Source organism: Bos mutus, chromosome 5 (assembly GCF_027580195.1).
Source record: "Bos mutus isolate GX-2022 chromosome 5, NWIPB_WYAK_1.1, whole genome shotgun sequence".
In the NCBI taxonomy this organism is placed as follows: domain Eukaryota; kingdom Metazoa; phylum Chordata; class Mammalia; order Artiodactyla; family Bovidae; genus Bos; species Bos mutus.
The window spans coordinates 111,400,139-111,418,824 of NC_091621.1; the positions used below are offsets into that span (position 1 = coordinate 111,400,139).

Below are 18,686 nucleotides of genomic sequence, written 5' to 3' on the forward strand. Positions count from 1 at the left end.
TCTCTCACCTCCAACACAACAGGACACCCCGAGGGGCAGGTTTTGCACGTACCCGCACACCCTGCTCCGCCCCGGGAGAGGCTCACCGAGCCTTCTTTCTGAACCCAAGCTGCTCTCCAGGCAGGCCCAGGGCTGGGGGGAGCTGGCAGCAGGCTGCCCACCTACCAGTACGGGAAGCCACCCGCCTGTGTGGCTTGAAGTCTTTGATGCCCTTCCTCTTTGCATATTGTATCATCTGTGTGCCTACTTGAAATTCTACTTTCTCTCCTTAAAAGGAGGTTGTGTCCACCAGAGGAGGATGGAGAGGAGGCTCAGGGCTTTGTAACTCGGCTGTTGGCACCCCCCCGCCCCACCATGCTCGGGAGGAGAGGAAGAAGAAAGCGCCAGCTCCCACGGAACCTCAGCTGTGTGGCGAGTTTGGGAAGTGGGTGCCACAGGGGCATCTACATCTGACTTGTTAAACAGCCAAACTCGAGCTTGCAGCCTGAGTGGTCCTGGGCGCCCGACACTGCAGGCGCCCAATGCTCTACTGACCAGGCGAGGGGCAGGACGCCCAGGGTCAGTCCTTCCAGCCACGGGCCTGGGCTTTGTCAGGGAACGCCACCCTGGGTCTTGCCTCATCTGCTCACTTCGGGGCTTGGGGAATCAACCCACACTCCAGTCCTTCTACAAACTCACACTTGTTCCACGTATGAAGTCTCACTGCAGCCTCTTGGAGACAGCTGTTCCAAGGTGATTTCAAGGTCACTCGAAGTGGCTGCTCTGTCACTTTAGCCAAAGACTCCTGCAGCAGGAGTGGCCCCAACCACACGGCCTGCTGCAGGGACGCGGGCGTGTGGCCCAGTTCTAAGGCCCCTCATAGCTAAGGATCCCACTGTAACCTCTCGCTGGGGCCTTGATCAGAGCTCCCAGGAGCTGGTGATCAGGAGGGACACACTGCCTCTCCACCTCCACTACATTACCTCTCCTTCCTCTCTCCCAGGGGCCTCGCCGTGGCGCCGGCCTGTGTCCCATGCAAACCCCACATCAGACTAAGGTTGGAGATGCCAACAAGCAGGGTCCTCAGGATGTTTAACAGGAACTGGCCCTCTGGTCTGATTCTCTCCCAGTGGCTTTTCAGATGGTCAAGGTCACAGTGAACTGCCACCCACAGGAAAGCTCACAGACGAAACATCACACCAACAGCACTGACAGCTTGCAGACCAGGCAGGCAAGGCGCATGGCAGACACAGGTGGGTGACATGCATCGGGGCCGGGCTCCGAGACGCTGGGGGTTGGGGGAGGCAGTGGGGACGTTAGGGGGGTCACAGAAGCTGAGAGCGTGGTCTGGAGGCTCGGTCTTACCATAAAGGGAGAGCATTGGGTATGTTCAGCTGGCTTTAAAGAAAGGCAGACAGAGATAAGCTGTAATGAGTCTCCCACGAAGAGGCCCGCGTTCCAGGTCTCGGTGACACAGGAGCAACCCAGTGGCAGCAGAGGGCAGGAGGGCCAGGCGCGGGGGCCCAGGTCTGGCAGGCGCGGGGCATGTCCACCACCAGCTGCCACCCAGCCAGGCTCTTGGGTGTTCTGCCCAGAACCATCTCTGGTGGCAGACTGACTAATTCACTCGTTATCACTGAGGTCTTCTGGATTTTGAAGGTGGATTCACTGTGTCCTGAGACAGCCTCCAGGGGCTGGCACTGCACACGCTTACCCAGCACTGCCAGCTGAAGCTGAAAGGCCTTGCTTGTGCCCCTGGTGGCTTTTGGCCCACAGGTATTTGAGCAAAGGAGCCTGGGGTGGTGACCCTCCAGGTTCCAGGGAGGACCGAGGTTTGGGTACCCCCCATGTGGCAGGGCCAGCCTTCGAGCTGAGGTTCCTGGTCCCTGGGTGTGGACTGTGGCCACAGGCATGAGATAAAGTGTGGACCTGGTTTTTAAATTTGAAAGCCCTGCACACAATTGAGGACATTAGTGTTAATGGCCTGGGAAGCTGTCCTCACAGGCCTGACCACGGGCACGTTAGGGGGCAGGGGACTGGCTGCAGGGGAGCATTCCCGGCAGCCCAGAGCTGCGCCCGGGGAGGCACCCTGCCCTTTGGCCCCTGGACGGTCCTGCCCCCAGAGCCGCCGACTCCACCTTCACTCCACCTCCACAGCCGCCCTCCACTGTCAGAGCGTTGCTCCTGTGCTTTGTTCTCAAGGTACAAACAAGGACAATGTACAATAGGGCTTCTGAAGGGCGGAATTGTGCACGACCAGACATTTGCTCGCAGGCTGAAAATTCTTCTCGGGTGATAGATTTCTCAGCAAGTTCCTTTTTTCCCAAAGCAAGTTGGGAGGTGTCCTTTTTGCGGACTGGTGGGGACCCAGGATGAGGGACGGGAGGAGGAGGGAAGAGAGAGGACGCCGCGCTGGTCACTTATGGACCACGGCCGAGAGCTGTCCCTGCTCCCCGAGGGGCCTGGCTGCCAGGCCCACCCATGTGCCTGCAGGGGGGCGGGTGTCTAGGACGTGGCCAGCAGGCCGGGACGGAACACGCAGACACAGACACACATGCACACACATGCACGCAGGAAGCTTCCGCTTGGTCAGGGGCCTGTGCCCCGCATGAACACCTAGGAGCTCCGTGTTTCAGGGGTTCTGTGGGCGAGGGGCACAAGGTCTCCATACACACTCAGGGCTGGGGCTCTGGCCACTGCTTCCATCTGGGATGCACCCTGAAAACCACCAGAACTGCCCATACTCCTAACATCCCTGAGCAGAGGCTTGAAGTCTTCTGGTCAACCCCAGCCTGCATGGGACCAGAAGGGCTGACTCAGAGGGCCCACCTGGGTCACTTGGCCCAGCCCAATGAGCCTTGGCGACGACAGAATTAAAACTACTTATTTTACTTCTTAAACATTCAGCATTCTTCCTTTGGGATATTAGTTTTTTTAATGTTATTTTTTTAAGCATAACTTTTTGTTGTTTTTTCTGCCTGTGCTGCCCAGAACGTGGGACCTTAGTTTCCTGGCCAGGGATCAGATCCATGTCCCCTGCAGGACTCTGGGGGCTGAACTGGGGAGCCCCATTTGTGCTGGCAGTCATGCAGGGAGCGGCTGGAGCCTCAGGAGCTGCGCTGCTGTTCATCTGCAGCCTGCCGGCCCGGCGTGTGCTGGCACCTGCAGCATTCAGACTACACGGTGCTGATTACAAGATCACCAGGATTGTTTTATCTTCCTTGGGAGGAACAGTCATTCAAGCAGACAACCAACAAGAGGAGCTCGAACAAAGTCAGTTTGTCAGGAGCACTCACAACAACACAAGGTCCCATACGTGGGTGGTGTGGGGTGGGGCAGACAGACAAACAGAGACAGAGAGACAGACAGAGATGGACACAGTGAGCCTGACGGGTGGAGAAGAAACAGACTCAAGGAAACGAATAAGCAGGAGCAGGAAGTGACACGAGAGAGTGAGATAGACTCAAGGAAACGAATAAGCAGAAGCAGGAAGTGACAGGAGAGAGTGAGTGCTTTGGGGGCATGGTCAGTGCTTTGGGGCCAGAGATTGGCTCCCTCACTTGCTCCACGAGCTTAGGGAATAGTTGAGGTCCCTCCGCTGTGGATGGTCTCTGGCTGAGCCAGCTGCTGGGGACGGGCATCACCCGCTGACTGGAGGGCTGGCCGTGTGGCCGAACAGGGCTCTGCCCTGCCTGCTGCCTTCTGTCCAGTCCTCTGATTTAGGGCAAAGGAGGGGCGTTGAAGGGCATCCTTGGTGGCACTAGTGATAAGGCATCCACCTGCCAACGCAGGAGACGTAAGAGATGCGGGTTTGATCTCTAGGTCGGGAAGATCCCCTGGAGGAAGAAATGGCTACCCACTCCAGTATTCCTGCCTGGAGAACCCCATGGACAGTGGAGCCTGGCAGGCTACAGTCCACAGGGTCGCAGAGTCGGACACGACTGAAGCAACAGACCACGCACGCACAGGGGGTTGTATGTGGAAAGAAAAACTAAGAATGGGGCAGGAGAGGAAAGGAAATGAGATGGGGAACACGTGTACACCCATGGCTGATTCATGTCAATGTATGGCAAAAACCACTACAATGTAAAGTAGCCTCCAATTAAAATAAATTGATTTAAAAAAAAGAAAGGAAATTAGAAGATGACAGAAAGGGAAAGGGTCTTGGTCAGAAGGCTCAGAGCGAGCGGGTCCCCTTTGGGTCCTGGTTGTCGGGACGCTGGACAGCTAATATGGCCAGGCTGAGAACCCCCTCCAGGGGCCTCTTGGCTCAGCCCCGAGGGAAGGATCTTCCTCCAGGCCTTGGCTTTGGGACACTCTCTGCCCCCACCCTCGGAGAAGGCAATGGCACCCCACTCCAGTACTCCTGCCTGGAAAATCCCATGGACAGAGGAGCCTGGTAGGCTGCAGTCCATGGGGTCACTAGAGTCGGACACGACTGAGCGACTTCACTTTCACTTTTCACTTTCATACATTGGAGAAGGAAATGGCAACCCACTCCAGTGTTCTTGCCCGGAGAATCCCAGGGATGGCGGAGCCTGGTGGGCTCCCATCTATGGGGCTGCACAGAGTCAGACACAACTGAAGCGAGTTAGCAGCAGCAGCAGCAGCAGTAGCTGCCCCCACCCTGGAGCCCTCATCAATTTGCTGCCCAGCACATGGACCTCATTCTGCAGGCGGAGGCTAGGCTCAGGAAGAGGCTCCCCACGTCCAACTGGACTGCGGCCTGTTGGGGGCCCGCTCACGGCTGGTGAGCAGGGCTCTGCTCCACCTCTCGGGGCCAGCTTCACTTACAAGCGGAAGAGAAAGTGCCCTTCGGGACAGGGGGAGGCCAAGGTCCACCTTCTCACTAGGGGTCGTGCTCCTGAAGGCCTTACGTCCACGCCCAAAGCGCTTCTCTAGGTCTAGCCTCACCTCCGTTCTTTTAAAGGCAGTGTTACTTCCTGGCAGGCAGCTTCCTGAGTCAATACTGCCCTCTGTGACCAGTGTTTTGGGAACAAGGTGCCTTGGTGGCTTGTTGGGGGCACTGGGTGGGGGTGGTGCTTAGGAGGGGAGGGGCTCGAAGGGGTTCCAGGAGCGGGGGTGGGGGCGGCACAGGAAGGTGGCAAGGATCATGGCTTCCCCCTCGGCTTGGCCCGAGACCACCAGTCTGATTTACTCGACCTCAGAAGCAACCCAGGCCAGGCGGACCACTGCCATCTGGATACTGACGTCTGTTCTGGCCCCTCAGCCGTGGTGGGGGCAGAGAAGCTGGGCAGGAGCCAGGCGTGGGCTGCGGGTTGGGTGGTGGGAGGGAGGCTCTGACTCAGCCTGAGGGGGTGGGCGTGCAGCAGACGCTCTGACTCAGGACGTGGCCAAAGTGGGAGCCAGTGAGGGCAGTCGTTGGAAGCCAGGCCCGTGGGTCTGTGGTTAAAAGACCGCTGGTTCCAGGAGCCAGGTGGGCAGCACCCACCTGGGGCCCCAGCATGCATCCTGGAAGCTCTGAGCCGAGTCCTGTCCCTTCCGTGTCCCCTCCGCCCACTTTCTCTTCCTGTCCAGCAGGCAGTGTGTGTGTGTGGGGGTGCTCCACACTTCCTGTGCCCTTTGGTCTCCAAGCCCCACTGGCCCACAGTCCGGGCATCCAAGCATCCCCACGTGAGTGTTCTGACTCCATGGCCCCCGATCTCCACACGTGGACCTGCCAGGAGGTGTCCAGCCCCCAGGTGAGTTGTTGCTCTTGGTCACATGGCTTCCTTGTGCCCAACTAGGGACACCTGTGTTCCTGACGAAGGACCTGGGCCTCCCAACACTTCCTGTCAGCAGGGGAGGGAGGTTGCGGGTGGGGGGCGGGCGGTTGGCTGAATCCCTGGAAGCTTCCACGGATTTCCTCTTGGAATAAGAATTCCAGACTTGAGGGACAGAGGAGAGGGGGCTTCCTCAGGGACACGAGGAGGAGGAGGAGGTGCCGTGTCAGGAGGGGCTAGGCAGCTGGGCCACAGACATGGACAGCCGGGGCCTGGGGCCTCCTCTGGTCACATCGTGGGATCCAAGGCATCTCCCAGAGCAAGGGGGTTGTTCTGAGCCAGAGGCCTCATGCCTGGATGGCTGTGTCCCCCTTCCAAATGGTGGAGCGGCTTCATCCTTGGTTCCTGTGCACAGCAAACTGTTCCCTAGACCATGGACACCTCTTCCTAAAGGTGCCAAAATCTCCCCTTTGTGCTCAGGGGAAGCCCCAAATCTGGTGCTCTCCCTGACCCCCCGCCCTGCTCGTCCTGCCCAGGGACCCACAAGGGCATCGCGTCACTTCTTTCGGCTCTTTGTTGTTGTTGCTCAATCACTCAGTCGTGTCCGACTCTGTGACCCCATGGACTGCAGCACGCCAGGCTTCCCTGTCCTTCACCATCTCCCAGAGCCTGCTCAAACTCATGTCCATCGAGTTGATGCCATCCAATCATCTCATCCTCTGTCGTCTCCTTTTCCTCCTGCCTTCAATCTTTCCCAGCATCAGTGTCTTTTCCAATGAGTTGGCTCTTTGCATCAGGTGGTCAAAGTATTGGAGCTTCAGCGTCAGTCCTTCCAATGAATATTCAGGGTTGATTTCATTTAGGATTGACTAGTTTGATCTTGTGTCCAAGGGGCTCTCAAGAGTTTTCTCCAGCACCACAATTCGAAAGCATTAATGCTTCAGCGTTCAGTCTTCTTTAGGGTCCAATCTCACATCCACTCATCACTACTGGAAAAACCATAGCTTTGACTATATACACCTTTGTCCATAGAGTGATGTCTCTGCTTTTTAATACTCTTTTTAATACACTGCTACTTGGATGAAAAGCTATGACAAACCAAGGTTACCAAGGTTGAGTTACCAAGGTTTGTTATAGCTTTTTGTCCAAGTAGCAGTGTATTTTCTTTCAATTTTTAGGTCTTTTCTTTGTTTAGATTCACCTCTTCACTACAGCTCATCTTCCGAGAACAGCACCTGCCTTCTCCGCTCCCCACTTTCTGATCCCTTCACTTGGTACTTCTCATCTTTTGCATACCATGAGACTTCCTGGCTTTCTGTGCCTGATTGTCCCCTGGCCCTAGGATACTGGCTCTTGAGGACGGGTTTCTGTTTGGTCCACAACAGATCCCAGGTGCCCGGCACATAGAAGGCAATGATGGTTCCTAGGAAGCCCACCTCCCTAGGGGGCACCAGAGCCTGCAGAGGTGGGAGGACGGAGCTGTTGAAGAGAAGGGGGTGAATCTGAACCTGGGGAATATCTAGAGGGATGAAGACAGCAATTGGTGATTTCAGGAAAGACAGTCAAAGATGAGGAGTTACAGGTGAGGAGCCTCCAGAAATCCTAAGGCTGGAATAGAACGTTCATCCCAGAAGGGAGGTCTGGTGAAGAAAGAAGGACTAGAAAACTCAAGGTGGGGGGCGGAGCTGGAGCAGTACCCAGCAAAGTCCTGGCGCCGAGCTCTTCCCTGGCCCAGGGAGCGCCAGGCCCCAAGCTGCCGGTGGCAGGAGGCAGACCTGCAGTAGAGGGCCCTGCGTGGGGATGAAGTGCTACTGCTCCTGTAACTGGACCCCATGATCCTGGCTGCTGTCCAGGTGCAGGGCCGTGTCCCTGCTATGGGCTAGGCCTGTCTGGCTTGAGTTACAGGCAGTGGTCAGTGAGCTTGCCTTGATCCCGCCACACCCGTCAACCAAGAGTCCAGTGTCTCTGGGAACAAGGGCTGTGAGTCTGTGATTGGCAGGTGTGTCGGCAGGGAGCTTGGAAAGAATGTCCTTGGCTTGGTGCCACGTTCTCTCCCCTTCAACAGCGCTCTACAGTGTATGCCAGGCTTCTACATGAATGCTCTTAGCTGAGCTTCAATACCTGGCAGTAATATCACGCTTCCCAGACCATGGAGGAGCAGCGTTAAGACTCCAGCACTTGGTCTGACCCGCGTCCAGCCCTCTCCTCTGGCCCCTTGCCTGGGGTGACAAGGTGCATCTCCTAACTGCATGTGTGGGAGGAAAAGGAAACAGTGGGGGTTGCATGGAGGGTCTCCAGCCCCCGCTTTGCTCTCCATTACAGGCACTGTCCCCATTCTATCTCCAGACCACCCTCCCCATGACTTCTGACAGACTCCTCCATCTATGGAGTGAGGTGTATCTCCACGTGGGTGAAGAAGCCTGGGAGGAGCTGAGTGGCTTCCGGCCAGAAGGGACACTGGCCTGTAACTTCTTGGTTTTGAAAATAAAAAACCTCCTGTGGTTCTTTAGGATATAAACCATGAAACATATGGGCTGAGCCAATCCTGGCCAGCAGGAGGCCATGCACGAGAGGGGGATGTGGGATTCACGTGTTAACAAAGGGCACTGCGGACTGGACAGACAGCAGCGCTAGCCCCAGGTGTGGGGAGCCAGCCACCCTGGGAGGCCTGGGCTCCAGTTGAGGGGCGGGAAAGGCAGACAGCAGCACTAGCCCCAGGTGTGGGGAGTCAGCCACCCTGGGAGGCCTGGGCTCCAGTTGAGGGGCGGGAAAGGCAGACAGCAGCGCTAGCCCCAGGTGTGGGGAGCCAGCCACCCTGGGAGGCCTGGGCTCCAGTTGAGGGGCGGGAAAGGCACTGACAGGCTGCACTTTTACCTGTGCTCAGCCTCACCTGTGCCCCAGTCTCGCCTGGTGCCCTCAGCTGTACCCTGCCCTCCCCTGTGTCACACCTTTACTTATGCCCCGCCCTCACCTATGCCATACCCTCACCTGTGCCCTGCCGTAACCTGTGCCCCGGCCAATGGGGATTATCATCCTTGGCTGTTAGGCTCATGGGGGAGGGACTCCAGAGCTGGAGGCCATGACGAATTGTAAATGGAAACCGTTGTACAGATGGAGGTTCTGCGTGTGATGCCACTCGCCAGTCCTGGGGTCCTGCACCACCCCAACCCCAACAGCCAATTTTTGGGGTAGAAATTTTATATTCTAGAGATTTTTCCTTTGTCTTTACTTTTTGTTTAAAAACAGCAGTCAGCTCAGTCACTTAGTCATGTCTGACTCTTGGTGACCTCATGGACTGCAGCACACCAGGCTTCCCTGTCCTTCACTATCTCCCTGAGTTTCCTCAAACTCATGTCCATTGAGTCGGTGATGCCATCCAACCATCTCATCCTCTGTTGTCCCCTTTTCCTCCTGCATTCAATCTTTCCCAGCACCAGAGTCTTTTCCAATGAGTCAGTTCTTTACATTAGGTGGCCAAAGTATTGGAGCTTCAGTTTTAGCATCAGTGCTTCCAATGAATATCCAGGACTGATTTCCTTTAGGATGGACTGGTTTGATTTCCTTCCTGTCCAACGACTCTCAAGATTCTTCTTCAGCACCCCAGTTCAAAAGCATCAATTCTTCCACGCTCAGCCTTTTTTATGGTCCAACTTTCACATCCATATGTGACTACCAGAAAAACCACAGCTTTGACTAGACAGATCTTTGTTGGTAAAGTAGTCTCTGCTTTTTAATATGCTGTCTAGGTTTGTCACAGCTTTTCTTCCAAGGAGCAAGCATCTTTTAATTTCATGGCTGCAGTCACCATCTGCAGTGATTTTGGAGAAAATAAAGTCTCTCACTGCTTCCACTGTTTCCCCATCTATTTGCCATGAAGTGATGGGACCAGATGCCATGATCTTAGTTTTTTGAATGTTGGAATTTTAAGCCAGATTTTTCACTCTCATCTTTCACTTTGATCAAGAGGCTTTTTAGTTCTTCTTTGCTTTCTACCATAAAGGTGGTGTCATCTGCATATCTGAGGTTATTGATATTTCTCCTGGCAATCTTGATTCCAGCTTGTGCTTCATCCAGCCTGGCATTTCACCTGATGTACTCTGATATAAGTTAAATAAACAAGATAACAATATGCAGCCTTGACATACTCCTTTTCCAATTTGGAACCAGTCCATTGTTCCACGTTCAGTTCTAACTGCTGCTCTTGACCTGCATACAGATTTCTCAGGAGGCAGGTAAGGTGGTCTGGTATTCCCATCTCTTTAAGAATGTTCCACAGTTTGTTGTGATCCACACAGTCAAAGGCTTTGGTGTAGTCAATGAAGCAGAAGTGGATGTTTTTCTGGAATTCTCTTGCTTTTTCTATGGTCCAACGGATGTTGGCAATTTGATCTCTGGTTCCCCTGCCTTTTCTAAATCCAGCTTGAACATTTGGAAATTCTCAGTTCATGTACTGTTGAAGCCTCACTTGGAGAATTTTGAGCATTACTTTGCTAGCGTGTGAGATGAGTGCAACTGTGTGGTAGTTTGAGCATTCTTTGGCATTGGAATGAAAACTCACCTTTTCCAGTCTTGTGGCCACTGCTGAGTTTTCCAAGTTTGCTGGCATATCAAGTGCAGGACTTTAACAGCATCATCTTTTAGGATTTGAAATAGTTCAGCTGGAATTACATGACTTCCACTAGCTTTGTTTGTAGTGATGCTTCCTAAGGACCACTGACTTCGCACTCCAGGCTGCTGGCTATAGGTAAGGATCACACCATCATGGTTATCTGGGTCATGAAGATCTTTTTTGTATAGTTCTTCTGTGTATTCTTATCACCTCTTCTTAATATCTTCAGTTTCTGTTAGGTTCATACCATTTCTGTCCTTTATTGTGCCCATCTTTGCATGAAATGCTCCCTTGGTAGCTCTAATTTTCTTGAACAGATCTCTAGTCTTTCCCATTCTATTGTTTTCCTCTAGTTCTTTGCATTGATCTCTTAGGAAGGCTTTCTTTTCTCTCCTTGCTAGTTTTTGGAATTCTGCATTCAGATGGATCTCTCTCTCCTTTCCTCCTTTGCCTTTCCTTTTTGTGCGTATAAATGCATGTGCACAGAAAGAAACCAGCAGGCTGAGTGATGACGTGGGCCTGGCCACCATGGCCTCCTGGCCTGACCCCAGAAGACCCTGGGACTGGGTGCGTCTTGTGCACAGGGGCCTGTCTGCTGTTACCTTCCTGCCCTTGGTTCCTGCACAGACCCCCACAGAGATCCCTCCTCCAGAAGCAGGCCCACCCTGATCTTCCCTGGTCTCCCCCAAGAGGGCCCCTTGGTCTGAGCACAGGGCCCTGGTCAGGGATATGCATGTGCAGGTATCCGAGAGCCCCTGGGGTACAACCTGGGGCCACATGGAGGTGCAGGGAGTGGTGCGAGGGAGAAGAGGCCTAGGTTGGGGGGAGCTCAGTTCCCTTGTGCTCCAATGATTTACTGGATAAGGTCAAGGAAGTGCGTGTGCACGGGAGTTTACACACACACACACACACACACACACGCACATCACAAGACAAAGACGACCCAGGGGATCCCTGAGACAGAGAGGCAACCAAATCTGGGCAGTGGGTCAAGCACGGAGGGGTGTGGTTGACAGCAGGACGTAATGGCCTCCTCCCAGCATCCACCCCCGGGAAGGGGCAGACAGGCTTCTGACGGGGAATCAGGACAAGAAGTAATGGCAGTTCAATGACTGGCAGCCAGCTTTGGGGTGGAGGGGTGGGTAAGGACTGGGGTAGAGGGGCTGACGGTCATGGGGGTTTCTGACACCTTAGATCAGAACCCTTCAGCATCTGCTCTGAGCTGTTACTCAACGGTTCAGTGCATCAACATTTGTGCAAACATTATCAAGTCTCTTAACCAATGAAAAACCATGACAAGGAACTAAACCACACATGTTAAAGACCAGCCACAAGAGGGCTTGCCTACAGATAGAGAGAGAAGGTTGAGCATGCCGGGGACAGACGAGCGTGTGCAGGGGTTGAAGACTGTCTAGGAGGGGCAGCTCCCAGGAGCAGGTGCAGGAGGCCCTGGAGCCAGGCTGGGGTGCGGGCCAGGGAGAGCCAGGCAGGGGCAAGGCTGGTCCTTAGGGCAGGCTCATGTGGGGCCAGGTGCTCCACAGTAAGCAGAAGGGTGGGGGGTGGGGGGGAGGAGCCCTCTCCAGAGAAGAGGGATACAAGTGTTCTCCCAGTAAAGGGCCCTTCCAGAGTGAATACAGGGCGGGGTGCGCTGAGAGGGCTGGCCAAGTGGGAGCCTCTGCCCGCCCAGGATCCTCAGGAGAGGCTTTTCCCGGATGCTGGAGCAGGAAGGGGCTGGGTCCCCGCCCCGGCAGCTGCCCAGGGGTTGTAAACAGCCCTCCATCGCCTTACTCTGGGGTCCCGGGGCTGCGTCCTCCTAGACAGTGTGCATCATGCCAGGCTGATTGTAAAGAGGAGAGGAAAGGATGCAGGAATCAGGACTCAGAAGGAGAGGAGGGCCTAACTCGTTCCAAATGTTAAAAAAAGAGAATAAAGAAATCTCAAAATAAAGCAACAGGAAAAAAATCCTTTAAACCAATTTAAACAAACAAATGAGAATAATGGAGTGGAAATGAGCTGGGAGGAGGAGAGGAGGCGAAGGAGAGCGATGGGGGCGAGCGTGAGGCAGGCACGGCGTCACAGGGCGGGACGCCGGTACTTACGTTTACCTCGGTGATGGCTATATCAACAATGCTACCCACAACAATCAAGGCGTCAAATGTGTTCCATGCATCACAGAAATAGTGCTGCATGGGCAGAGGAGCCGAGGGAGGGAGGGAGAGAAAAACCAGCGACAAAGGAAACAAAACAAAAGGAAGAGGAAAATGAAAACAAAACAAAAAAAAGCATGAAAGGAAGGAGAGAAGAGAAAAAAATGAGAAAAGAAAGAGGTTATGTGGGCATACTGGACCCCTTACCACTCCACAGTTCTGGAGGTGCACGCCTGCACCCGTTGCTCACGGAGCCTGACAAAAGTGGGTTAGTCGGGGGCCGGGCGGGCGTCCGGGAGGAGCGGGAGCCTTTGCCCGGCCTGGCGGAGTGGGGATAGTGGGGGGGGCTCATGTCCCCCAGGACGGCGGCAGGTGCGAGAGAAAGCATGACTGGAGCGGGTAAAACAGGAAACCAAAAAATAAACCGAAGGAGGTGAAGAGAGAGGGGGGCACGGAGGCGTCCTGGGCAGAGTCATACTCACATTCGTCTCACTGAGAATGACGTCAATTACGCTGCCAATTACGATCAGGAAGTCAAAGACATTCCAGGGGTCACTAAAGTAGCCCTACACGGGGCGGCAGGACGGGAGTGAAAAGGAAGGTTAGACAGACAGGCACAGAGCCCGCGGGGCCGCCCGGCGCTGCTGGAGTCCGAGCCCAGGAGGGGCGGCCGGCCCACCCCCCCACCTGCCTTCCCGGTGCCCCTCCTCAGACCCGGCCCCTGGCCACCCTTCCTGTGTCCCCAGCACCTCCCAGGCCTCCGACTCTTTTGTCCGAGGGCTGCCTGCTGGGATGGAGGTGACACGGGGCAGGGCCCTTGAGGCGTGATCTGGGAATCACAGGCAGCATTGGTGTGGTCCAGGTGGGTGGCCAGGCCCTTGGGCTCAGTGGTGACTCAGGTGGAGCTCACGATGACGAGGGGACCACGTCATCAGAGCAGCATCTACAACCAGGTCACCCTCATGCCAGCCCCAGACGGGCATTAGCCCTGGATTTGCCTCTGTCCAGAGGCTTTCTTCACTTCAGGGGATGGAGGCTGGGTCAGGCCCAAAGCCTGGAAATGTGTGTGTGGGGCCTGGACTGCGTCTCCAAAGCCCCGTCTCCAGCATCATCACTGTGACCAGCATCCTGCTGAGACGCCCTGAGAGAACAGGGCTCTCACAGCCTTTCCTGCAGGCAGGGTGGGGGCCTGGGACAGAGGCCTCTCGGGAGGAGCACACGGGCCGTCATGCCTGGTGCCTGGCAGGCAGCAGGGTGCTGAACCAAACCCCTTGTCCTGCACATGTGGATTTTGCCTGTTTTACACTGTATTTGGGGAAGGGAACAGATGCATGTTTTTGAAACATTTCTGGAAGCATGTGGATGACTGACTGTCTCCATTTCCATGAGGAGTCCTGGGTAGGCAGACTCTCTGCAAAGACAGGACGGGTCCTCTCAGAGTGGAGGAGTCAGGGAGTGGTGCTCTGGGACACATGGATGCACACTCGCGGTTCAGGATCCTGGGAGCTGGGCAGTCGCTCTCCCGGGGGGTGGAGTGGGGAGGGTCAGCACCAGGGGAATGTGTCTACTTTAAGAGAGGACATCTACCCCTTTGGTCCTTCCAGGGAAGCCCCCGCCTCTAAGCGTCTCCCAGGCCCCTCTCCCCAGCCCTCCTGGGGGTGGCCAACTCTCCCTTTGTGTTCCTGACTCTTAGGAATCAGGCGTCTTCTGTTCGCCCATTTCTCCCGGCTCCATCCTGCTTCCCGACCCCTCACTTCCCAGCTGTGCCCCCTTTCACCTGGATCACAAGACATGCTGTCCAGGCCATTACTCTTAGTGCGGAGGTCAGGTCACAGGGACAGGGCCTTCTCAGTTCCCAAGCATGTCTGCCCATGTAAGCAGAAATGCCACCACAAAGCCTCTGGACAACCGGCAGGGAGCAGAGGTTGGCCTAGGGCATGGGGAAGTGAGGGTCACTTGGAACCCTGGCCATCTTGTCAGCCTCCTTGAGTGTTTCTCTGAATATCACAGGGCCCCTGGGGCAGAAAGAGACTTGTTCTCCCATTTGAGCTATGGGCAGGAAAGAACCAACCCCTCCTGGGTGCTCACATGGCATTTCAGGCACATGGGGAGTGCCGGTTTTGAGGGCACAGAGTGAGGACCTCAAACGAATGACAAATGTGCATGTGTTCAACATCACTTTTGGAAAATGCTGGGGAGCTACCTCCAGCGGGGAGCATGGTTTCAGGAGGAAGGGGTAGGGGGTTCAGGCAGAGAGAGGATGGGAGCAGGAACCAGAGAAGAGTCCAGGACGTCCCGCATCCAGCCTAGAAAACCCGGCGACAGAGCGTTATTGGGGCCAAGGGGAGGAGGAGAGAGGGCGACGGGAGTCTTGCTCGCAGGGAAGGCTGGAGTCTCCGGTTCACCAGAGGGACCTGGAACAGACGGGTGGGTCACCTGGGTCCGCAGTGCGGCTGAGGGGAGAGACAAGGGAGGAAGGCAGGCAGAAGCGGTGGACAGGAGGTTAACAGAGGGCGAGCACGGGGCCGGAGCCAGGCCCTGGGACCCTGCAACCCGCCCCCACGACAGCATCGCCTGTCACCCCTGCTCTCTGGTCGCACAGTGACCAGGCCACCCCACTCCCGCCCTCCTTGGAGGCTCCCTCTGCTCATGCCCTGCCCTCGCCCTCTGCAGGCTGTGCTGCTGGGGCCTTCGGTTGACCTATCTGACCTGTGGGTCCAGGGCCTCCACTGGCCGCGGAGCCCACCAGTTCCCGCCCAGAGGAGGTTTACATACAGCCCGAGTAGGGGGGTGGCAGGGTCCCTTTAAGATGCCAGCTCCCCCCGACCCATCCACCCCCTTTCTATCAATCTTCCAAGCTGGACCATGGACACGGTTTGATTCAGCTGTCAGCCCCTTCTCCACCCTGTTCCACACCCACCCCAGAAACAGCTGACACCCTCCAGGAGGTCAGTGGTTGCCAGGACACACCTGCCAATCCCCAGGTGGATGGGACCTGTTTGCTGGAAATCTCGGGTGACACAGGTTTGTGGGGTGATGGAGGAAGCAGACTGGGAAAATACCACAGACTTTCAGGAAGTCTGGCTGACTGGAGCCAGGTCACACACCCGTTCTCTCCTTGGTGGAAGTCAGGGTCAGGAAAAGGGTTTTCGGGCTCTCCCTGACCTGGTGAACCAAACCTCTCAAGGTCTAGCTCCTCAGAGCCAGGCAGGGCTGGTCATCGGGGGAATAGCGCTTTGGGCTGGAAGCCTTCTCTAAGCCTGCAGGGTGAGTGGACCCCCAGCCTTGGGAGGCCTTGGCTGTGTCCCTGGGGTTGACGGGCCAGGAACTATCCCTTCTTCTGAGTGTGCCAACCCTCTGCTCACTGGCTTATGGACCAAACCAGCCCTGGCTTCAGCCCATCGTTTCTGGGAAGGAGAGACTGCTGCCCCAGCACCCCATGATGCACTGCACCTGTGTGAGAATTCGGACTTCTCTCTCGGATCATCTGTGCCCCGATTCACTCCATGCCTGGAGCTGTTCCAAGCTGAAGGAGGCGGTGTAGTGTGTGAGCCCTGGAGGCAGGGTGTCTGGGTTCGAGTCCTCCCTCTGCCACTTCCCGGCTGGGTGACCCTGAGCAGATGACCGCACCTCTCTGTACCGAGGTTTCCCCACCTATGACGACCTTCTGGTGATAGTGGGGGCGACATGGGACACAGGTGAGCCCTGCACCTGCAGGAGGCCCGGTGCGTCCAGTGACTGTCAGGGTTGCTGGAGCTAGTCTGCCCCTCCCAGGGAGGTCTGATGTACAGGGTCAGTTGTGGGGGTGGGGCTGGGCAGTGGGGAAGGCAGAGCCCAGGACCGTGGGAGGAGGAGAGGGAAGGTGGGCTACAGAACCCCAAGCACCTTCAGGGGATCTCATCTTGAATCCTAGGAGGCAGGATCTAAAATGCAGGGGGAGACAATGTGTGCCTGACCAGGGAAGGAGGTCCAGCCGAGTCAGAGCCTAGCTGGACTGAGCCTGGGAGGCAGTGCCCCTGGTCCCAGAAACTCTGTCTTTCCTGGGCTCCAGGTCGTGGGTCTGGGAGATGGGGGGTGGGCGCAGCCGGCAGTGGAGTGTCACACTGGGAACCGCTGCCTCGCAGAGATAATGTCAACTGTATGCGACGTCACGATGTCCTCAAACATCACGGTGATCGGGGACTGCCGGAGTGGGGCGGCCTGGCTGGCACACAGCTGCTCCCCCTCCTGCCTCCCACCTCCCTGACAGCTCTACCCTGTGATCTGCCCTTCAAGAGGCTGGCACCTCCCAGCTCAAATAGCATGGGATGGAGGTGGGGCAGCAGGAGGCAGGGGAGACCCAAGGTGGGTGGTGGTGACCCTCCAAGTTATTCGAGGAATGCACACTTTGGACATCTGCTCCAGTTTTTCTTTGGAGTTAAGCTTTTCCTCCCCAGCAAAGTTTCAAAGGCCTTCACTCACTCATCTCACCGACATGTGATGAGTGCTCTGGGCACCTGGAGGTGAGCTCGGTGTGGGCAGAGCACAAGCACCCACAGCCTCCCCTGGTGGGATGGGATGGGATGGGAACCAGCTGGGTTCCTTTGGAGTCTTGGGAGAGTCTTCCCCTGCCCTGTTGGCACCTGAGTTCACAGCAGGTCTCCACTGCAGAACCACCCAGGATGAAGGTTTGAGGGGACCTGCCTGAATCTGGAGCTTTCCAGGTGGTGCTAGTGGTAAAGAATCCACCTGCCAATGCAGGAGTTGCAAGAGACTCAGGTTTGATCCCTGGACTGGGAAGACCCTGGAGGAGAGTATGGCAACCCACTTTAGTATTCAAGCTTGGAAAATTTCACAGACAGAGGAGCCTGGTGGGTTACCGTCTGTGGGGTCACAAAGACTCAGACGCAACTGAAGTGACTTGGCACACACGCATTCCTAGCTACTGGATGTTTTTCAGTGCTTATCATCAAGAGTATCTTAAAAGTTCTTTTCTGTCTTTGCTGATAAATTTCCATTCATAAGAGGACACTCCAGCTACTCAATGAACTTCAGATCCTTCTAACCAAAGCCTTTTCATGCTGACCAGTTCAGTCCTGCAGAGTCTCAAAGGGCCCAGGGGCCACTGGGAATGTCCAGGGCAGTTCTCCTGCTCGAGGGAGAAATCCCCTGGCCACTAGGTGTTCAGGACACGCCTGTCACCTGTCCCACTCTTCAGACAGACAGAGAAGAGATCTACTTGAATTGACTTAATTTCTCAAAGTGGTAAGCAGAACGGATGGAAATGAAGACCAGAAACATCAGTCACCACGAAGACACGGAAAGAACAAGGCCGGACTACAAACTGAACCACTGACCAACCAACCACAGAGACCAAGCGACGGAGAAGGAAGCCCAGCAGGCCAGCCTCAGACACCCGCTGTCAGGTCTGACGTCCACCCCCGCATCCCTGTTTTCTGACCGCCCTTCCTCAGCTGACGCTCAAGGGTGCAGACACGCAACACAGACATGCAGCCACGTTAGGAGCCCTGGTTGTCGGGTGGAGCCAGCTCAGTATTTCCACCAGAGCTGCAGACACTTTCTGGCTTGGTTTTCTGCCTGGAAATGTTGGCGATGCTTCTGGAATCTGTTCCTTAATGAGGGATTCTCAGGTGGCGCAGTGGTAAAGAAACCGCCTGCCAATGCAGGAGACGCAGATTCGATCCCTGAGCTAGGAAAACCCCCTGGAGAAGGAAATGGCAACCCACTCTAGTATTCCTGCCTGGGAAATCCTATGGATGGAGGAACCTGGCAGGCTACAGGCCATGGGGTTGCAGAGTCGGACACGACTGAGTGACTAACACTTTGACTTTTTCCCTTTCTCTCTAAGCACAGACAGACCCTTCTGCGTGTGAAATGCAGATCCCCAGGGTGGTTGTTTCACTTCTTTGGCAACATCGCTCTGATTTTACCCCATTTTCTCACGACAGAAAGCAAGACGTACAGGAGATGGGGCGTGTTATGGTTCCGAGCACACTAACTGGCTACTTCCCAGGTAACTGGCTTGTTCCTGGGTCTGCAGGATTCAGGGACAGTGTTTTCCAGGCTTAGGCCCATGCAATGTCACTGCCACTTGCTCCTTAGGGCAGGTCTATCTCGTGCATCCCCTGAGCTCTGCAGCCCGGCTCAGGAAGACCCCACAGGGCTGTGCAGCAGCACCTGACATCGTCAGAAACACGTCTGATTCAACACAGAGTGACTCAAGCCTTT

At 55.7% G+C, this 18,686-nt stretch overlaps 1 protein-coding gene across 13 annotated transcripts in view; it reads right to left on the reverse strand.

Moving 5' to 3' along the window:
- CACNA1C (calcium voltage-gated channel subunit alpha1 C) overlaps positions 1-18,686 on the reverse strand; it is a 391,750-nt gene that overhangs the window by 22,618 nt on the left and 350,446 nt on the right. For 3 of the 13 annotated variants that reach the window (XM_070371668.1, XM_070371667.1, XM_070371664.1), the window contains exons 30-32: positions 12,941-13,024; positions 12,411-12,494; positions 1,345-1,377 (exon numbers count right to left, since the gene is read on the reverse strand). In XM_070371668.1, coding sequence (XP_070227769.1) covers positions 1,345-1,377; positions 12,411-12,494; positions 12,941-13,024 — 201 coding nt within the window. The remainder of the gene's footprint in view (positions 1-1,344; positions 1,378-12,410; positions 12,495-12,940; positions 13,025-18,686) is intronic. The other 10 variants (XM_070371674.1, XM_070371672.1, XM_070371665.1 and 7 more) reach the window with 9 other exon arrangements.